The 20,219-nt window shown below is 42.8% G+C and overlaps 1 protein-coding gene across 2 annotated transcripts in view; it reads right to left on the bottom strand.

The window, feature by feature from the left end:
• The window catches only part of SLC38A1 (solute carrier family 38 member 1), a 37,332-nt gene that overhangs the window by 6,497 nt on the left and 10,616 nt on the right, over positions 1 to 20,219 (bottom strand). For both annotated transcript variants that reach the window (XR_003400333.1, XM_026867654.1), the window contains exons 3-13: positions 19,330 to 19,405; positions 18,667 to 18,782; positions 12,401 to 12,474; positions 10,664 to 10,756; positions 10,272 to 10,353; positions 9,029 to 9,111; positions 8,086 to 8,144; positions 7,828 to 7,953; positions 5,526 to 5,605; positions 4,241 to 4,341; positions 940 to 1,058 (exon numbers count right to left, since the gene is read on the bottom strand). Coding sequence is in view for 1 of the 2 variants with exons in the window: in XM_026867654.1 (XP_026723455.1) it covers positions 940 to 1,058; positions 4,241 to 4,341; positions 5,526 to 5,605; positions 7,828 to 7,953; positions 8,086 to 8,144; positions 9,029 to 9,111; positions 10,272 to 10,353; positions 10,664 to 10,756; positions 12,401 to 12,474; positions 18,667 to 18,782; positions 19,330 to 19,405 (1,009 nt within the window). In the remaining variant the exon portion in view is untranslated. The remainder of the gene's footprint in view (positions 1 to 939; positions 1,059 to 4,240; positions 4,342 to 5,525; positions 5,606 to 7,827; positions 7,954 to 8,085; positions 8,145 to 9,028; positions 9,112 to 10,271; positions 10,354 to 10,663; positions 10,757 to 12,400; positions 12,475 to 18,666; positions 18,783 to 19,329; positions 19,406 to 20,219) is intronic.

Raw genomic sequence — 20,219 nt, 5'->3', positions numbered from 1 at the left:
ACGTGCTGCATAGTTCTGTCAGAAATTCTGGGCTCTCTGATGCAATATCCTTTGAAATAATCCTTAAAATGAACCCGATATTTCAAAACTTGATATTTCAGTTTTGGGCCCCTCACTAAAGGACACTGAATGACTCGAGTGTGTCCAGAGAAGGGCAACGAAGCTGGTGCAGGGTCTGGAGCACAGGTCGTACGGGGAGCGGCTGAGGGAACTGGGGGTGTTTAGTCTGGACAAGAGGAGGCTGAGGGGACACCTCATCGCCCTCTACAGCTACCTGAAAGGAGGGTGCAGAAAGCTGGGGATGAGTCTCTTAACCAAGTAATAAGTGATAGAACAAGAGGTAATGGCTTCAAGTTGCACCAGGGAAGGCTTAGACTAGACATTAGGAAGTATTTCTTTCCAGAATGGGTTGTTGGGCGTTGGGATGGGCTGCCCAGGGAGGTGGTGGAGTCCCCATCCCTGGAGGTGTTTAAGAGTCGGGTCGACATAGCGCTGAGGGATATGGTGTAGTTGGGAATTATCAATGTTAGGTTAATGGTTGGACTGGATGATCTTCAGGGTCTTTTCCAATCTAGACGATTCTGTGACTCTGTAAAAACTGCAGTAGGATATTCCTCTCTTTCCAACATGACTCTTGGGATCCTTCTGCACTAAAAATGAACTTCACCTCTGAGCTTGCTCCAGAGAAGTAATGTGAAGTAAGAGGGGGCCCTTGTGGATTCAGTTTAAAACAGATTTAAGACCAAAAGTGACTTATTTCCTGTAGGGGGAACTTCTCCAGAAGTTAGTGGGAGTCTGGTGTGGGAAAAGACTGATCCAATCTCAAGCTCTTTTTGTAGCTGCAACATCACTGTCTCAGCAACTGCTGGACTGTGGTTCGAGGAAACACACTGTGTAGAGATGTTACGACTTCCAAACTGTGTGGAGCTTTTTACTTACAGTGAAAAACAGCACCGGCACCGTGAGTATCACCGCAACAATCACAGCCAAGCGCACGGTCAGGATGAGGATGTCATCTTTGCTCTGGTACTTGTGAAGAAGATCTGACTGCACATTGTCTATGGAAAAGACAATAAGGTAAGTGTTCTGGCTAACAGGCAATTAGTTCACAAAAATCATTGCTTAACAACAGCCTTCTTGAACAACAAGTGATTTATCTGCAAACAAAAGAGTATGGAATGAAACATTCTTGAGTTAAAACAGTGCTTTGAACCAAATCCTAAAGATCCTATTATTCCAGATTAATCCTTTGGAGGTCTGATTTAGGAATGCATCCTAATTCAAGACAGCACATGCCTAAGTCTAAGGTAATTTTCACTGTAGGAAAGACAACAGTGAGACATACACAAAAGCTTGCTTACAAATAATACATATATAAAAAAATAAGTAAAGTGAAATAAGCTATTTCTAATTGGTTCCATGGGCTTTTTTAAAAAAGTTTCAAATGATATAAAAATAACCACATGCACTGCAATGGCTGATCTTAATATAAACTACAAGGTCTTGAGCTAAATTAGTCTAAACAGCAAATAAACTTCCAGCAAAAAGCAGTGTCCCTGTTCTCAACCAAGAATAAAGCCTGTCTCGGGTCAGCTCTCAGTGGGACATTCTGACATCTGCACTCAAATCCCTCGGCAGCTCCTCTGAGGGCTGCCCTGATGTTTTTTTCTCTTGAACCTGCCATCCCCATCGCAGTGCCTGCAGGTCAGCCCTGCGCCGGCCAGCGGCCCCAGCGGCCAAGACAAATCATGGGGGGGTGTCTAATGGGGAGGCATTGGCGATATTTTAGTATGACCTCCTGCAAAAATGTTTCCTTGAAGCTATGATAAATAGTGCAGAGCAGGTCTGTGTGTGCTAACCAACAGGAAAACCAAGTTGCTGAGGGACCAGCGTGTTTGCTTTGTTAACTTTTAAATATGTACGAGCAGTAACCTAAGGGGGCATCTGTTTAAGTGCACCACAAAACATACTTGCTGCCCCTTTTTAGGCTCATGTTTTGTTTCTGCCTGCTAATCTTAGAAAGCTGGTGGTAAAACATAACAGCTCTTAAACTGAAGTCCTTAAAGGGCACTCGGTAGCCACAACTAATTTAAAATCTCTGGCACTTGGTAAAACCTCATGTATTCCTGGAGGCAGAGGGATCTGTCCTGCAGCAAAATGTGTGCGCTCCCCCAGGACACCTTTCTGGGGAGATACCACCAGTGAACACCACCTATGCAGTGCTTGAATCCCACCAGGAGAAAGAAAATGCTCTCCCACCTCCCTGCAGATTAGGAGTGGGGTTTTCAAGCCGGGCACATGCACAGCTTCTGCGACACAGAGCTTACTCTGCTCCTGCAAGCACAGACTGCAACTTCTGTACCGCTCACGGACTGCAGCCAGGTAGGAAGTGAAGGGCAAGGCTTACAGTTGAAGGTCTGTTTTCCTTTCAGCTAGATACACCACAGAGCCCAACCACAGTGTGACCTTTTAGGGGAAGAAAAACACCTCTTTTCTGTAATTCTGCAATGTAAATATAGTCATCACTGCAACACTTTTGAGAACACAGCAAACAGACAAGTATTATTGGTGTAAAGAAGAAATGGCCACAATAAAAATGCTGTTCTTACCCAGGTAAGGGTAGAGAAGAGGGTTAGAAAACTGTAAGTGAACATATGAAAGGTAAGGTCTTGTCAGTCTCAAGGGGAAGAAGGATCAAAGTGGAGGAATTTTTTACTCCCTCGGTGTCTTTTTTGCTGCCTGTCATGGCACTGACCCTTGCAGAAGCCCCAGCAGAGCTGCACAGCTTCCGCCCGCGGGCTCTTGGCGCTGGGTAGCAGGGACACCTGATGTGGGGAGAGGCACATGAAATACCCCAGGGATTCCTCCACCATTCCCCCTTGGGAGGGCCAGAAGGACGCAGCCCCTACCTCCTCCATGGACTCCAGACCCTCGTCCTTGAGGGGTGTGGGAGATTCCCAGAGAGGAGCGCCACGGATCTGCCTCCTCAGATCCCTGGGGCAATCACATCAGAATCTCCTCCCTGCCAAAGCGAAGGGGTCCATGCTGATTTACACCCACTTGCTCCCTGGGGCTGCTAATTTGATGCATTTCTATGAAAATGTGTTGAACAGGAGCAGTTGGATGAGAATGGCTGTTGCTGTTGTCACTTGCAGCGTATTTGCGGTTTTATTGGAAAATTAGAACAGATGACCTCAAGTTACTTCAGTGCATGCAGACTCAAGGCCTCATAATCAGAATGAGAGCCTGAGAAAACAAATATGAGATAGGTACACCTTTGAAAAAAAATGCCACATTTCATATTTACTTATTTTCTTTCTCTTGCAATACATGGCTCGCAAGGAACAGTATCATGAACCAGGAGATTTTAACAAAAAGGTCACTTGGAATAGGGTGGAAAACAATGATGACCTTTTGGTGACTCTGAGGTAAAAGGCAAACATCTGTTTTGTCATGTGTCTTGTAACCTCCTAAGGGTTCACGGAAAAAGCCTTTTTCCTTTTCAACATTCCCATTACACAGGAACATAGGAGTAGCTTCCTGGGCAACATTCATATTTTATCCTACTTTAGGGCATACATGTTGTACCCTTTAGCAATACAGCATAATTTGTTTGTTTCTTTAACTGAATTGATATGCATGAAAAGAGACAGGGTGCAAGTCTCAGACACTGAAATAACCATCCTTTGGCAGTTGAACTGGGACAACACACGAAGCTTCCCCACCTTCACTGCCAGTTTATTTAATCAAGACCTGAAGGGGTCAGCTGTAGGGAGACAGGGAGAATATTTGGTCCTTTGCCTCTAATATGAAAGCGTCAAAAAAAAAAAGAGAAAAAAACTGCAGTGGCTGACCTGATACTCATTTCCTAGGACTGCTCTCAAATCTGTCTCATTTTATGCAGATATGCACACTTCAGTCATTACCATCGTACACAACATTCAGCTGAGGACCTAGGAATGAAAATCTTAGTGGGGCCCACCTAATCCCCAATTCTATTAAACAAATCTCTCCCTCATATTTTGAATATGCCTTTTGCAAATAATACTTTCATTTGTGCCTTTCATCCACAGGGGGAAAGGAAGAAAAGATTTGTACCTCACTATGAAAGCTTTAAGAAAAATTATTTGAAAAAGTATTTTAATATAAGTGGATGGGACTTTCTGTTCCAGCTGGAATATGCTATTGATTTCACATTTATTCCCTTTCTACTTTGATCAGTAAAGAACTGCATACTTACCGTAGAAAGTCAAATACCCAAATATGGCAGTCATAAAGTACATCACAAACATGGCAAAAAATGAGATATTTGAAACCAACTGCATTTTTTTCTGTGAACGGCTGGAGAAAGAAGAAAAAAAGAACACATAAAAATGGTTGGGCTGGATTTTTCAATGCCTGTTTAAAAATGTATTAAGTCTCTGCATAAACATATTAATTCTGGGAAGACTCATGAATGCATTTTCATTTGAAACAGGAATTAATTGACAGCTGCACAAGTAAGAGAAGAGCTGGGGAAACAGACCCTACTTGGGGTTTAAGTCAAGAAATGGTGGGTCGGCCCTGTGGCTCTGGTCACTGTCCGCACCCACTTAAAACAGAATGAAGGTGAAGCTGAGAGGAGAGGGACGGCCCTTAAACACTTTAGTAATTAAATTAAAAGGTCAAAATAAAGCAAGAGTAAAATTGTACAGAGGGAAAAAGAAAACATTCTGAATGTTTGCAGAGAAATATCTGTGTCCTCATGAGTAGAAGATAATGAATGATGCAGACCACTACAGACCTGTAAAACAAGTTAAGTGTAAACATTTCATTTTTAGCTATTTGTTCTGAAATATTCACACTCCAGTACCTAAACTTAAGACTTTTAAATCCACACAGGGATGCCCTAAATAGGCACCTGGGAACCTGCTGAAGTCACCTGAAACTCAAAGCACCCAGCAAGTGGCTGGGACCTGAGGGCACCCATGAATCTGACTGACCCCGTCCTCTCCCATGGGGCTCCCCCCATGGCTCAGGACCCCACTGCAGCCCCCCAGGGCTGCCAGTGATGTCGCAGCAGGGCTGGTCTCCAGCTCCCCACAGCCCTGCCCAGCTGGAGGTGTCAGCGAGACAGCTGTATGGGGAAAGGTCTTTGAGTACAGGCGAGTCTGAAAGTACTTTTTTTCCCTGGTACTGCAACAGATTTTTAGTTTCACTGGGACAAACACCATTAGCTGAACACATGCCTCTCTCCTATGCCAAATAACAACCGGCACAACTTGGCTCTCCCCAGGCTGCCGTGTACTTCCAGAGAAAAGAATCCCAAAGTATTGCATTATCCTCAACTTCCCTCATCCCCGCCCCAGCCGCACGCCTGGGAGGCCAGATTTCCTAGCTGACAGCTATGCTCATTGGCTTGTTGGGTGTTACTAAAGCACATCTCCTCTGAATGGCATGAATGACTCAGAGTACCTCTGCTCTAACATTTTCCCTGTAAAGCAGTTCAAAACAATTAACTGGGGAAAAAAAAGAGAAAGGCTTACTCTTTAAGTTCGCTGTAAATCGGGAGGACTGATGGATGGCACACAAATGCAAAAGCAATGGTGGGCAGAGCGTACACAGTCTGTTTGGAGAGAATTTCAGAAAAGAAGTTAAGAAGAAGTATTTCCCCCAGTGGCGTGAAGAAATGATCTGTGTTCAACTACCTCAGCTCCCAACTCTCTGGACCCTTCAACCAAACATTGAGAGCCTTCAGAGAAGGCAGAAGACCTGTCAGTTAGCACGTATTTAATGAAATATGGAGAGCAGTGCTCTTTCAACGGGAGGACAAAGTCTTCACATTGGTCGTGCCAGCACAATCCTGACTCTGCTCACAGAGTGCAGCACTGGACACCACATGGCTTCTGGTTTTGCTCCCTGGGATGGGTTTCCCTGCCCAGATACTGTCACCATTACTAACACACCGTCACGCATAAAGGGGATGTATGGTGGGTCACCGCTACGCTACCCTGCCTTGGCATGGAGAGGGGTGCGCACCCATGGTGCTAAGGCTGAAGTCCTGAAGAGGAAGCCCATATCCAGACTGTAAGAAAAGAGAAGAGGAATGCAGAACTTACAAATAAATGTATATTTCAAGGTACCAGACTGAGTCCCTTCATTTCCCAGGCCAACAAAAGGGCTAGGAGGGTGTGGAGGGAGCATACTTTTCCTTGGGGAAAGAGAGAGACTGTTACGTCACCAGGAAGCACAGGAGGTCTCCAGGGGGGGACCTCACCCCCTTCTCCAACAAAAACCTGAGTGGGTTTCAGTCCTCAGTGTACAGCCAAACCTCACAAATGATCTCAGCGCTCAGGAACTTCCATTCTCCTCGGGGAATGGGTATGAGCAGAGATCATACAAAAACAGGTCCTCCTGCAAGGACAAAATGAGTCCATCCCTACATGGAGCTCTCCTCGGCCCTCTGAGATCTGCTCACACTGGCCAGAGGCATCCCCTTCCCACAGATGCTGTCCTGGGCTACGCCCCAGGCCTGACTGTCAGTAAATACACTGAGTGCTCTCCAGAAGTCCTTCCTCACCCAGGCCTGTGCTGCCTCTTCTCCCTCACTCACAGCATGCTACTGTTGTGGAGTCTCCATCTGTGGAGATATTCAGAAGTTGCCTGGACATGGTGCTGGGCATCTGGCTCTAGGTGGCCCTGCTTGAGCAGAGGGATTGGACCATCTGACTTCCAGAAGCCCGTGCCAACCTCAGCCATCCTCTGATTCTGTGAAACTGTGTCTCCTCTCACACACCAAAGTTGCTAACATGACTGGCAAACTGTTGGCCCCAAGGGCAAATCTGTAATGTTCAGCTCCACTGTGCCTAATTCAGATGGACCAACCCTTCTGATAGGTCTCCACTGGCTCTGAGGCGAATGCTGACACTTACTGTAGGAGAAGGCTGCCCTTCAATGCTGTCTAAAATATACCTACACTTACGCTGCTATTGCACATCAAGTTAACTAATTCTTGGTCTGTCACACCAGATCTGGGCTGATGGCTACCACTAACTACAGAAAAGTGTTCAGACTGGCTTCCTCAACTGAAGCTGGTCGGATGAATTTAAAAAAATTAAATTTTTGCACACATATGCTATACAGGCGCATTACCTATGAATGCGACTGCGACACCCTGAGGACCCTGTCCTGCTAGATAAGGCGCTGCCTACTGAGCACTGCGCCCCAGCACAGCTGACAGGAGCAATCCTCCTGCTCCCACAGCTACAGCCAGTTGCTCTTTTGCATTCTCTTGGTACAACTTTTCCTGCAGCTGTGTGGCGATGGAGGAAAGCATCCAGCTGAAAGGCAATAAAATTTTTGCTGGATTAGCTTTCAGCTGTATCATTTTCACAATCCAATTCACCATATGGCTATGGAAACACGTACCCTGTCACAAAGAAGTGATTTGTGTGCAGAAGGATGGAGGGATTACTTCTGTGATTCTGTGGTGTAGGAATGGCTTACTCAGCCTCTGCTGAACTACAGCCTAAAGGCGCAGTTGCAGTACAGATAGTAAGAAGCAGTGGAAAGGAAAACTCTCCCAAGGAAAGCATTAGTTGTCCAGTGGTAGCTCAGGCTCAGAGCTTTAGCACATCTACTACCAGGGCAGAGCAAAACCGCAAGGAGGTACATTCAGCACAGCATCTCTGTAAGACTGGGCGAGGAGACCCATTGTGTATTCACCATTGGAGCATGAGTGGAAGCATGGAGAATCAGGCCCTATGTGGTGCTGACTGGATTAAGAACATGGGGTGTAGGTGCATTTATTATGGGAATTAAAAATAAGTATTATAAAAAGAAACATACCTTGGAATTAAAGATAACATACTTTGGCTTACACATATGTTCATGTGCTGAGCTATTTGACAGAATAGATGATGTTGCATTTAGCTCCGATCCACCACAGGGAATTTGAAACTTCTTGTAAATAACCTAGAATAAGAGTAGAAGACAGCTGATTGTTCAAAATAATAATAAAAATCAAATTAATATTAAAACATCAGAGAAATTGTGAATATCCTATCAAGTGACTCTCATCCAACAAAGAATGCAGGGTGAACTTACCACTACCAGGAAGAATACCATGCAGCTTAATGAAAATCCACTGGTATAGCCAAGATACCCTGGAAGAAATTAAAAGGAAATCTCATACAAAATTATTTTATTAGCCATATCTTAGTTTTCACTTCCTTTTGCTGCCTCATGAGAAGTTTAAATGTATTATACATTTAATATGTATCATGAGCTTCTGGAAGGACAAAAGCATGTCCTCTTGGTGTGGGAGTCTCCCATGTTGCAAGCCTCCCGTCTCGAAGACAGACCTGAACTTTGCTCTGACCGGTTTGGCTTCCCAAAGGTCACCTTTATGGCAGTTTAACTAATTTTACATTTGAAAGGGTCTGTGATAATTGCAATCAGAACGTGACCCAGATTCCCTGATGTGAGCCATCTCAGCTGAGTATGGATTATTTCCTCAAAAGGAAGAACCCAACAGGACTTCAGTGCTAAAACTTGTTACATGGCTTCAAAAAATACATTGTGTACCTACTGGCATCTCTGCGAACTCAAACACATTTGAAAATGCAGTTTTCTATACGCATTTTACTTCAAATTTTATTCCATTATCTCCAATTAACCCCACCACTAAAAATTTTGATGCTGATAGAAAAATAAGTTATTTTTGGTACTCTCACCATTTTTGAGCTTATTTTTATGGGCTACACATAAAATAGTATTGCCTTATGAAATTAAACCCCTCTTAAGTATAATTTTAAAAATCAATTTCCACAACTGTATGGATGAAGCTGGTTTATACTGAGTTCAACTGCTGTGACCATTTAGGCCTACTTGTTCCAAGATGTGCAAAACACAGCTTATTCCTGGACCAGGGAGGCTGCTTAGATTAGGAGAGGACTTTTTTTTATCACAGCTGAGTGGCCAGTGTTGCTGTCAATGGCATGATGTCTGGGGTCCTTTATTTTATTCCACAAAGGCATTTGCATCTTACCTAAGTTCTTAAGGAGACATAAAGGGAGGATTATACCAAACGTCACTGTGACAACAAGAATCCGCCCATCCACATACCATGCCCTGGATAAAACATTAAAAAAAGCCACCATGAGCACACCTTAAACCCTCTCTGGTTTTCCCCACACTCAGTCATCATCCTCTTTGCTGCAGTTACAGATCTATCTTGGGTCTTACCCTACAAGCTCCTACAAAAGCAGCAATGGGGGACACATCTAAACTTTGTAAACTCCTTAAGTAGCCAGCCTTTAAAACTTCCCTGACTCAGATGCGACAGTTTTTCATAGACAAAATATCATCCTACTGCTGAGATCAGTGAGTGGGACTGACAGGCAGAACAACACCCTCCGTAACCTGATATAAGCCACCCTGCCAGGACGAGGAAAGAGCATGCGAAGGGCCACACATACAACACAGTGAGGCAGGGGAAGCCACTGTGATTTGTTTGCTAAACCACCCGGGCACGTGCCTGGAGTGGCAAACCAAGATCCCACAGGCTGGCACTCACTAGCCAGCCCAAGGCTGCATCTCCTTCTAGCAAAGTGCTTTGAATCCTGGTGGAAAGCAAGAAAGGGGAGAAGGGACAGTGTTAGTGACATTCTGTATGACCTATTTCCACTGCTCGGTCCAATTTAGTATGAAAGCCTGAGGAATGGGATCTCTACCTTCTTCTTGTGCACTACAGAATACCATACAACCCAGTACAAAGGATATTTACTGCTATAAAGAAACAGCACCCCTCTATTAAAGAAGCTGGTAAATGTCAAGGAGTGGTAAATGTCAGGAATCTAAGTGTAATATTCTGCTGTTGTCATATACTACTATCAAAGAATTTAATACTATGAACAGTGCTTCAGGGGAAAAATCCTGCAAGATGCTAAGAATGCAGGGAAATACATAATAAACTTGCAGTGTTCCAGTATCTTCAAGTGCTGTAAAAGATTGGATTCTATGGTAAGGTTTGTATAAATCACAATTCTTCATGAAAATCTGGTGTCCAAAGAGAGTAACTACTGATGATTTAATGTTTCATTTCCTATCCATCCTCTTTTCCTTCCCAAAGCTGTCTTGGTTTTTATTAACCCCTGAGATATTCATGTGAAAATCTATTTTGACAAACCTAAAGAATGTTCAACACTTAAGAGCTTTTATAAACATATGCTTAAACTTACCTACATAACATTAAATTCTATAATCTAATCACCAAAATTAATACAACTTACGAAAAAGATTCTTCTTTTCCCATTAGAAACTTTATGGCAGAAGGCAGCTCATTTTTGACTATGAAGAGATAGCTCAACATTGCTGGAGGAAGAAGAAAGTCAGTTTAGAAAACAGGTAAGATGTTTTGCAGAACAAGTACAGAGAAGCATCCTGAACCTTTTTGCACATCAGTGTCTGATGACAGAAGACCCTGAACTATAACTGACTGTAGACTGATCATTTGGTAATACAGCATTTTTAAAGGGCTGCGTGCAAAGTTATTAGCCACAGCTATACTGAGGGGCATGAAGATCCCAAGATGTTATTGAGAGGACAAACTGTCTGGTTGGTAGCTGTAACATTACTAAGATGTTCCTGTGTTTTGTTTTTCAATATCCCTCATCTCCTTTACCTCCGACGTTCTGGAGAGATGTAGATCCAAAGACAATCATTTTCCCTGGGGTACCAAAGACCTGCTCACCCAGCTTTTCATACACCATGCAGCCTGCATGAAAAGAAATGAGACGAAAGGTAACAAACACAGCAGTGAAAGCCACTGAGTTGGAACACTTATGATTCTTTTTCAGCTAACCACCCATCTGTGCAGCCATATCTGCCCTTTGCAAGCAAATAGAGAGGTCTTTTGTAATTACTAGGGCTGAGACTTATTTAGGAATGTTTTCTTGACGTCTATAAATGTTATCGTTGGCTACTGGTCACTTCTGAAATTGAAGCTCTTAATGAAGCTATTACACCCCTTTAATGAGTTTGTCTATACCCCTAGTGACAAGTTAAATTCTGGTATCCGCATCCTGGCATATTAGGGTTGCACCCACAATGAGAGTGACGTCGAAAGCCTCCTCTCCAGACAAAATTTGGTACAGCAGGATCCACAAGTCAGCACTGGCACCCTGGCCACAGAAGACACAGTACTGTGATTCTGCAATTTTGCTTACCTTGACTAAACAATCTAAATGTGGGCAGCCACTGGTTTACAGGATGATTTACAATTTCTAATGGCGAAGACTTAACGTGAATTCTCAGTGTGGTATGGTTTTGGTAAAAGCAGGGAAAGGTGTAAATTATAACTAAAAGTTCTTTTAAAATATCCGTCAAGCTTGAGAAAATCCTCTATTAATTGGTTCGTGTTTCTGTTAAATGTTTTTTTCCTTGGCTGTGATTTAGGCTGAGAACAAGACTGGACATTATGAAGATGGTGAGATATATGAGAACAGAAAGAGAAATATTGCAGATGTTACAATGTACAGAAGGTTTTTAAAATGCATGCCATTGTTTGGTTTTCTCTGTATTTCCTTATAGCTGACATTTCTGCTTTGAAGCTTGTATAAAAAATAAGTTTAAGCTTAAATGTACCAGTGGCATAAAACCAGGGCTTAGATTTTGGGAACTAACAGGGCACAAATGTGTCCACAATTAGGCATACGTGCCTAATTTAAATAGGCAGTTGTTGCCATTATACATGATATAACAGTAACTCATGTGTGTCCAAATCACATATTAATATATTACCATGTTCTTGTGCACAGATAATTTTAAAAATCTATCTTCAGAGATTGTTACCCAAGGAAAGAGACTCTTGGACTTCAGAGCACAGTGACATTTAACACTGTGGGTAACTTCTAATTTCTGTGTTTAGGATATATTTTGCTTACAGATACGCTTCTCTCTGTGGAGGAACTGTTCCCTTTTATTTTCTTCTAGGAAACCTTGTACTACACCACAAAGGCTATTAGGAACTTCACGCTAACCTTTAAGGACAAACTGTATTTTCATGTAAGCTTCACCATAGGCAAAGGTTCATTATATTCCATTTGCAATTGGTTTTGTAATGCAGAGAAATTGTATGAGCTGTTCCTTCTAGCTCACTGAAGGCAACATTTCATGATAGCAGAATTCACTGTTTGTCCTAAGTTTTTCTCTTTATAGTGATGGTCAGATGCTGTTCTCCATTGCCATGTCATAAATGCTTGTTAATTCTGGGCTTCTGACTCAAAATGTGTTAGGTCTTTCTATTGTATCAGCAAAGTGATAGAAAATCCATCTTACACAAAGCACCTGGCCTTATTTGAATGCTTTTCACCTCTACTTTATGATTTTACTGAAATGGTGTAATAACATCTTAAATTACCTGTTTCTTTTGAACACACCAACAGGAGATATATTGAATAAATAGACAGCAGCGTCACTGAAACCAAAAGCAGCCTACAAAAGAATGGAGAATAAACTTTATTGTAAGAGCTGAGCTCCAACATCACAATATTTCATGTCAGGTCATATTCTTGTCGACTTTAAGATAATTTTTGTACTCTTGTGACAATGCAAAACCCCTTAAAAATACATGTGATTCACATGCTGTTTGCAGTTCTACAACATCACTGTGGAGGCAGAAAGCTCTACATGCAGAGGGATTCAACCAAGTAAAACTTCGCAGAGCTGCAGAGCACAGCCTGCCAGTGAATTGCACCTCCCCACATTGAAAGAAGGAAGAATAAAGATGTTTTATCAGAGAGGAATTAAGATTTAATCAGAACAGGGATGAGCCAAGTATGTCCCTCACCACTCACTCTATAAAGCTTTTTTTCCTGGAAGCAGAGTAAAAATTTCAAAGGGAAGTCCTCTATTTAAGGACTTGTGTATGAAATGGAAGCATCTTTTCCCAGGATATGTTCCATATGCTACCAAAGCGGGGCCCAAGTACCTTTTTATGTGTCTCTCAGTGCCCAAGGAGGGGGAAGAGAAGGGAAATTAAGGCTCTATTAGCTTCCCTTGGTAATAAAGGCAGAAACCAGTCTTTTACCCTGCCTGGGTAGACTGGTGTTCCCTCACTGATGTCACTTCTAGTCTGCCATGACCCATAATTTGACTTCATGGAGAAGAATTGCAGGAAGTAATGAACAAATTGTTTGTGTAGGGAACTTGCTGGCACAAATGATAATTAGTCAGTGCTGGGGGCTATGTGCATAAAACCACATTTGCTCATTGCTCTATGTCTTTAAGCCAAGCACCATGTGTGCCTTTCCGTCCAACACTCTGACACACAAAGACCTGATGATGTTTTCATGATGTGTGTGAAGAGCATTCAGACAATCTGCTGGCAATTCCTCTCTTTATTATGACAACTACTCTTGGGACATTAGAAAAACAAGCCTAAAATTTAACAGAAAACAAGCTGGTGCCATAGATAGCTGCAACACATCTTTTTCATAGGAATACATAAAAAGAACAGGATGAGAAACCTCCTCCCCCCACTTTTTTATTATTTTAGACTAGAAATACTTCAGCGCCAAATAATAACCCACAAGTTTCTTGGGGCCAGAGGAGCAGGGAGAAACATGAAGAGGTGATGGGAGGAACTGCTCTTCTGCCAACAAAGACTGATGATTGACAATAACAACACACTCTCTGCACAGCCCAAAGGGTGTTTCTCTTCGAGAAGGTGGAGAAGGGAAGGGAGATTGTGCTGGCTGAGGTCACTCTGCTCCATTTTTCCCAGATTTGCTAAGCCCTGCTCCTGCCCATGCTCCCTGCAGAGCTGTTACACCCCTGTCTGCCGGCAAGCATGGTGCTCACAGCCCCGGGTGCTCTGCTGCTGGGCTGACTCACTCCCAGCCCCAAATGGCTCTGGCTCTACATGCCAGCATCAAGTCTATTTTATTACTAAAAGCTCCCGTTTTTCAAGCACTGAGCTCATGGAGCCTTTGCAGTGGTAAAAATAACACTCCCAAGCAGCCAGGTATTTATCTGATCTGTTGTCCTTAGCTCCCCATAGGATTCTTACAAAGACACTTGGCATTTTCATTAGTGCTGTATGAAAAACTTATTTGTGTTAGGACTGTGGTATGGACAGGCATATTTGTGCCAGAACCACCCCTTGGAAAGGAATGAAAATGTCCATGCCACTCGCTCTGCACAAATTCAAAACAGAAGCAGGGGAGCTTGTGCCGCAGTCCCAAGAGCACTCCCCTAATTTTATTTTGCCTGCTTTTAAAGAAGTGCTGGCAGCTAAGCAAGCAACTGGCACACGCAAAAGTCACCTCCCCCCAACAAATCTAGAATAAACAGTTTAGAGCAGGGGACTGATACAGTGCTGGGAAGAACAAACTGTTCCTGTGATGCCACTGCTGTTTGCTCCCAGCTGCCACATTACCAGATCAGCTGAAACACGTACTGTCCCCAGCCCTCTGTAGAGTTCCAGGATCTGGGGCCAGAAGACCTGTAAGGCTCGTGCAGTCACCTGCCTCACTGCACAGAACAGCTCTGAACACTCGTAAGGTATAGGGTGCAGAAGAGCATGGCAGAGCATGGGCTTTGTCACCATACAGCCTCCCACAGGGCCGGTCTGCCAACCTGCCCTAAACCTCTGGAGGAGTTAGGCTGTGGCTTCATGACTGTTTCCAGACAACCCTAGCAGGAAGCAGCTGCAGAAAGAAGTGTGAAACTTCAGTTGTAATCTTGCACTGTACTTCATCTAACAATCCCCTGTGACTCAGCAGGGTTTTTCAGATAGTGTGCACTGCTGGGCTAAATGCAGGCTGAATGCACCTTGCACTTGGCTGGCCCGTATGTGTCTGCAACACGATCTATCACTCTGGTCCTGGCTCTCCAGGATGAAACCACAGAAGCGATGAGTGCTCCTGCCATCCCTAGGTGGCCTGGTCCATTTCTAACTTTACAAGCCTTTTGTGTCACCTTTCTGTAGCAAGGTTTTCTCCCCTTTTGCATACAGGAAAGGATGCTCTTCTTTGGTCTAGGCCAGTGTTTCTCAACCTGTGGTCCACAGACCCCTGGGTGGCTGCGATGTCATCACAGAGAGCCTGTGAAGCCTTAAAGCAGGGGTGGGGAACGTCCAGCCTGGAAATATTTGATCTGGCTTGTGGAAAGTACTGCACCTCCTTTTCCCACAGCCCCCTCCTCTCAATGCTCCTCTCATACTCAAGCTGTGCCCCCCCTCCACTGCATGCCCTGATGCACTAGTATATTCAGTGCTAGTATGGTTGGTGGGACTGTCCTGGTTCAGCCAGGATAGAGTAAAGTTTTCCCCAGCAGAGAGAGAGGGGGAAGGGATCTCCAGCCGGGTTATTCATACCATGCTGATGTCAGGTCCAGGGGCAGAGCCTTTTCACTTTCGCTTCTGGTGCTGGTTTTTGCCATACACGTGGCGGGTTTGCTCCTTGATCATTTAGCGGTATTTCTCTGTATATCTTTTGTCTTATTCACTGTTATTGCTGTTTATTGTTGTTACCATTGATACTGTTGTTGTTCAGATTGTTCTATCACTCTGCTGTATTAAATTTCTTGTTATTTTAGCCAGGGTCTGTGTTTAACTTCCAACCCGACCAGCATGGGTGGGGGAGAGGCAACAGCAACGTGCTCTCTCAACCCGGCAAGAATTAAACCTTGCACAGGGACCCACTTTAACCAGGCAGTTTTTCTCTTAAACACATTCTCTTAACCCAATGGCCCTCTTTAGGGCCACAACGGGGCTGAAGTCTGTTCCTCCAAGTGGTGGCCCTGGACCCGTAAACAAAAATATATGGTGACTGAACACAAACAAGGGGGCAAGTGAGAAGAATTTTAAAAACTTTTAATAGAATTTTAATGTAAAAATTGACATCAAATTCAGAATTAGCACGTTAAAATACCATAAAATGGGCTATTTGACAGAGAAGAGTGTTGATGCTTTTATTTTAAATTCATATGGAAATATTGCAATAAAGATATTATGAGTGTGTCCATTAACAGATTAATTTACTTGCCCTTCTCTCCAAAATTGAAGACCCTTCATGAGAAAATCGAAATAAACATTTCATGTGGTCTAGTGCTTTAAATCTTGAATTAAGTCTTGGTGGTCCACAGCCACAAAAGGTATTTAAAGGGGATCTGTGGTGAAGGAAAGGTTGAGAACTCCTGATCTAAGCTGCAGTTATCAACAATACTGGGAGTAAACTCCTCTGAGTTCCTACCTCAATTGTTTTGCCTAAAAAGCATGATGCTTTGCTATGGCACTAAGTTATGCAGATAGGATGTGAGAATATATACTCACTGTCATGTTTATTTTGTGTGTCCTATGCCAAGAATATAGGATCTAAACGGATCCAGGTGTACATGGCAGTGCACACTTCACACTGCAGGAGCCTAAAAGATGTGAGAGTGCAAATCAGGCTGGGTCTCTTTTGTTAGTGCTGGAAACGTTCCTTTAATTTTTCTGTCTCTGCTTTCTACTTTTCAGGGATAGTGCATGCCAATACTGGATAAAGCAACCCAGAAACTTTCCAGAACTGTGCTACTCAACAGTAATGAATTTAAGTGCTTTCTCATGTGCAAAAAGCAACGAAAACACTGCCAGGACTCTAATCACTTGTAAAGCAGAAATAGTTCTAAGATGTCCCTGTGATAGCAGCAGCAGAACTATACATTTATGAGAAAAATGCATTGAACAAGAGGGTCAGAAGAAATCTAATACTAATAGACTGGGTTTAACTCTGAGATTATTGCATGATAAAAGAACATTAAGGCAGTTCAACTTTCAGGCATAACTACAGACCTAGACACCACATTAGGATCCTGTATCTCCAGTCTTCTAAGGGGACAGAGCTCTGCTAGCCTGGTCAGTTAGGTCCTGCTAACTTCCTTACCTTGGATTTCAGTGGGCTGATCTGTCTCCAGACCACCAGATCTAAAGGCATTATAAAGTTAACAAAAATAATTATCCACTTTTAAACACACAGAGATAATTCTGTGGAGAATAACTCTGTTATTTACTGTATATCTCTACATTTAGGTTTGGCAGCTTTTCATACAATGTGATGGTAACAGATCTACACACTCACTACTCAGACCAAGACAAGCCCAGTCACCATCACATGTTGTTAGAAGTTTCTCTGGTTGTTCACATCACTGGTCTGGTCTACTTCACTTAAAAGAAACAGCCTTTTTACATCCTTTAGAGTCAACACGTTTCCTATGTCACTTAACTCTCATGAAAAACTGTTGAAAGAAGAAGAGGATGAGATTATAATAAAGTAAAGCACTAAGGAGAAATTGAGAGTGCTCCTTGGCTGAGACATGATTATCATAGAAGAGGTAGCAATGCTGAAGAGAGGTAACTTTTTTTTTTTTTTTTTTCCCGGTTACAGCAGTTTTTGCAACCACTACTCTGCACTGTCAGAGGTATGTTTGTCAGGGCATAGGTATCACATCCAGGTTAAGAGTAATGGGTAAAAAAAGGCAGCAAAACTGAAATAAACTCAGCCATTCTGCATAAGAAAAACCTAGAGTCTGGCTACTTTATAGCCTAGCTTAGTGACAACACAATTATAAGACACTGTACATTATTACTGTAAATGGATTAACTCCTTGGATTATTCCTAGATTTTATCCAACCACAGCAAACTCTAAGGTAGCAGCATGAATGTAGCTATCCTGGCACAAAATCCCAGAGCAGATGGCTATACGTACCACTTTGGCTATCCACTCTGCTATATAATGGGCTCGTATTAAATATTTCCCAAAAACATAAGAAATATAAAAGTTCTAGATTTTTAGATATGACATTCAAGAAATGACATCTCTTTAGAGTAATTTGTAATCTCAATAACCGTGTTGAACAGTTCTCAAAGACTGTAAATGGCTGTATTTCTTCCCTCAATGAACATTTATCACTGAAAATCTGCACACAATTCCCAACTGATTTTTCAACAATCACTTTTCACAATGAAATGTCTCATATTGCGATTCAGAATAACACAGAATAACACTGTGTCTTACTCATTCACTGGCACTGTGTCATTTTTAAACTATAAAATTCTCCTTTACAAAATGCCTCTCTTTTGCTGGAGTTAAGTACTCTACCTCAACTCTTTTTTTACACTAAAATCTTGGCTATATTTATGTTGGCTCTCAAGAACTCTCACATAAGAAACTGAAGAAACTGTGGGAGTGAGATGAAAATATTATATGTAATATATAAAGGAATATAAATATTCTTTTTCTTGGTTAAAAAAAAAAAAAGCAGTTATTGCACCATGCTTTGACGAAAGCTATGGAGATGCTGTCACACAAGTAAGAACTAAGCACTATCCCACTGCAACTGTTACTACTGAATATTTCCGATATATCTATGGCTTGTGGACCATAGGAAAAATTCCTGGCTAGGCTCAGGTCTGCAGTAAATAACATGGGCTTAATTTGCTCTAGCATTACAAGTAGTGGCTTTTCCCCCAAAAAAATCTGACTAAAACAAGATGTCTGAAACTTGTAGCTAACATTTTCAGGCTTGAATGCTGTATGTGATTACAGATGAAGTATAAATCCCTCTCCTTGCTGGCAGCATACACATTGGCTAAATGCAGTGAAACTGCATGGAGATCAGCTACTCACCGTGCGAATACTTACAGAAAAAGGAGAATTCCTGTGTTGGCCAAGGCAAAAGCGAGACCCAAAATACCACTGCCCATGATTGCATTGCTGAGGTTGAAGACGGACATCCCCAGTGAAGTAGTTCCTGGGATCTGGATGAGTAAAGACAGGTAAGTCAGCAACAGCTTGGAACGGAGCAGGGAAATGCATTTACGCTTCAAGCGTAATTCAATACGTTTTGCGATATATTCGGTATAAGTAACTACTGTTATGGAAATGACTTAAAAATTGGTTTAAAAGAGGAAAAAGCATCACTGAAGCCTGTCACAGCTACACTCTCATCACTGTCCTGTAGATCTTGGAATCCAACGTGAGTGGTAGAGGCAATACACAACTCCTACTACACCTGTCATTTCAATCCCCATCTTTCACTCTGCCTGTGAAACATCTAAGGTACATGATTTATATGTCATAAGGCCATAAGGAACCACCAGGACTTCCTGCCAAACACAGGCCAGAGGGATTCCCTCGCTTCAACTTGAACAAAATGCTTGGGTTTTTTGTCTTTTTTTTTTTTTTTTTTTTTTTTTTTTACAGCTGTGTGTGCCCAACACTTTTGAAGACCATGTCTAAAGGCCCTTCACATACACAACATAATAGTTCATTTTGACAGGGGAAAGAACACCAAGAGATACTTACATATTCATCGCATTTTTTCTTCTCCAGGTGGCTGTTTGTGAGACTTCGTCTGCTTTCTCGATCCGAAATAAACTTGCTAAAAGAAGTCAAAGGATTTATTTACAGCAAGTGTTTAGAAAATGTGAACACATTAATTCCATGAACAGCATGTGATTACAGAATATGAAATGTATAAAAACTGTATGCTAAAAGAGGTCAAACTCATAACTATTTAATGAGCCAGATTATGCTTCACTGATACTAGTGTACATTGGGCATCCATAAAGGTAACACTAGGCACATGATCAAAACAAATGTATATATACAGAATGGTCTTTTAGGTACTTTAGTAAAGCAGAAGCACCGATTTTGTGGAAGGAAAGTAATTTGTTTGCAATACACTAAGAGGAGATAGTTCTGCAGGTGTCCTGCAGAGGTGTGTGTGACTGGTACTCCCTGCTCCTGACCCCTGCTCAGTGGTTAGCATATAAGGCAAGCAGCCGTTCTCTGTGATTGAGCGGGTCATGACAGATTTCTTCTTCCCCTCCCTATCGGCCTCAAGACTCCTGGATGCCAGCTAGATTACTCCCTTCCTTGCCAGCCCTGAAGGTCCCAGGCACCCGGCGCACCATCTTGTGGTGATGACCCCCTCACAGAAGAGGTAAGCGTAACAGCACCCAGAGCACTGGCTGTAAAAGCAAACCGTCCAAACTGGGGAACCTGGACAGGAGCTGCTGCTGGACAGTGAGACCTGGGGCCTCTGGTGGCCAGGGACATCCCCACCAGGGACACCCCCACAGTTATCTGCTTCCTCCGAGGGTGAGGGAATGATTCGTATTCTTGATATGATTTTGAGGCTAGACTGTGATTGTTACACTGATGCAGCAAACCATGTATTAAAATCTGACCCA

Source organism: Athene cunicularia (genome assembly GCF_003259725.1).
Source record: "Athene cunicularia isolate RWA chromosome 1 unlocalized genomic scaffold, athCun1 chr1_part2, whole genome shotgun sequence".
Classification (NCBI taxonomy): Eukaryota; Metazoa; Chordata; class Aves; order Strigiformes; family Strigidae; genus Athene; species Athene cunicularia.
This window is presented reverse-complemented; position numbering and strand designations above follow the sequence as displayed.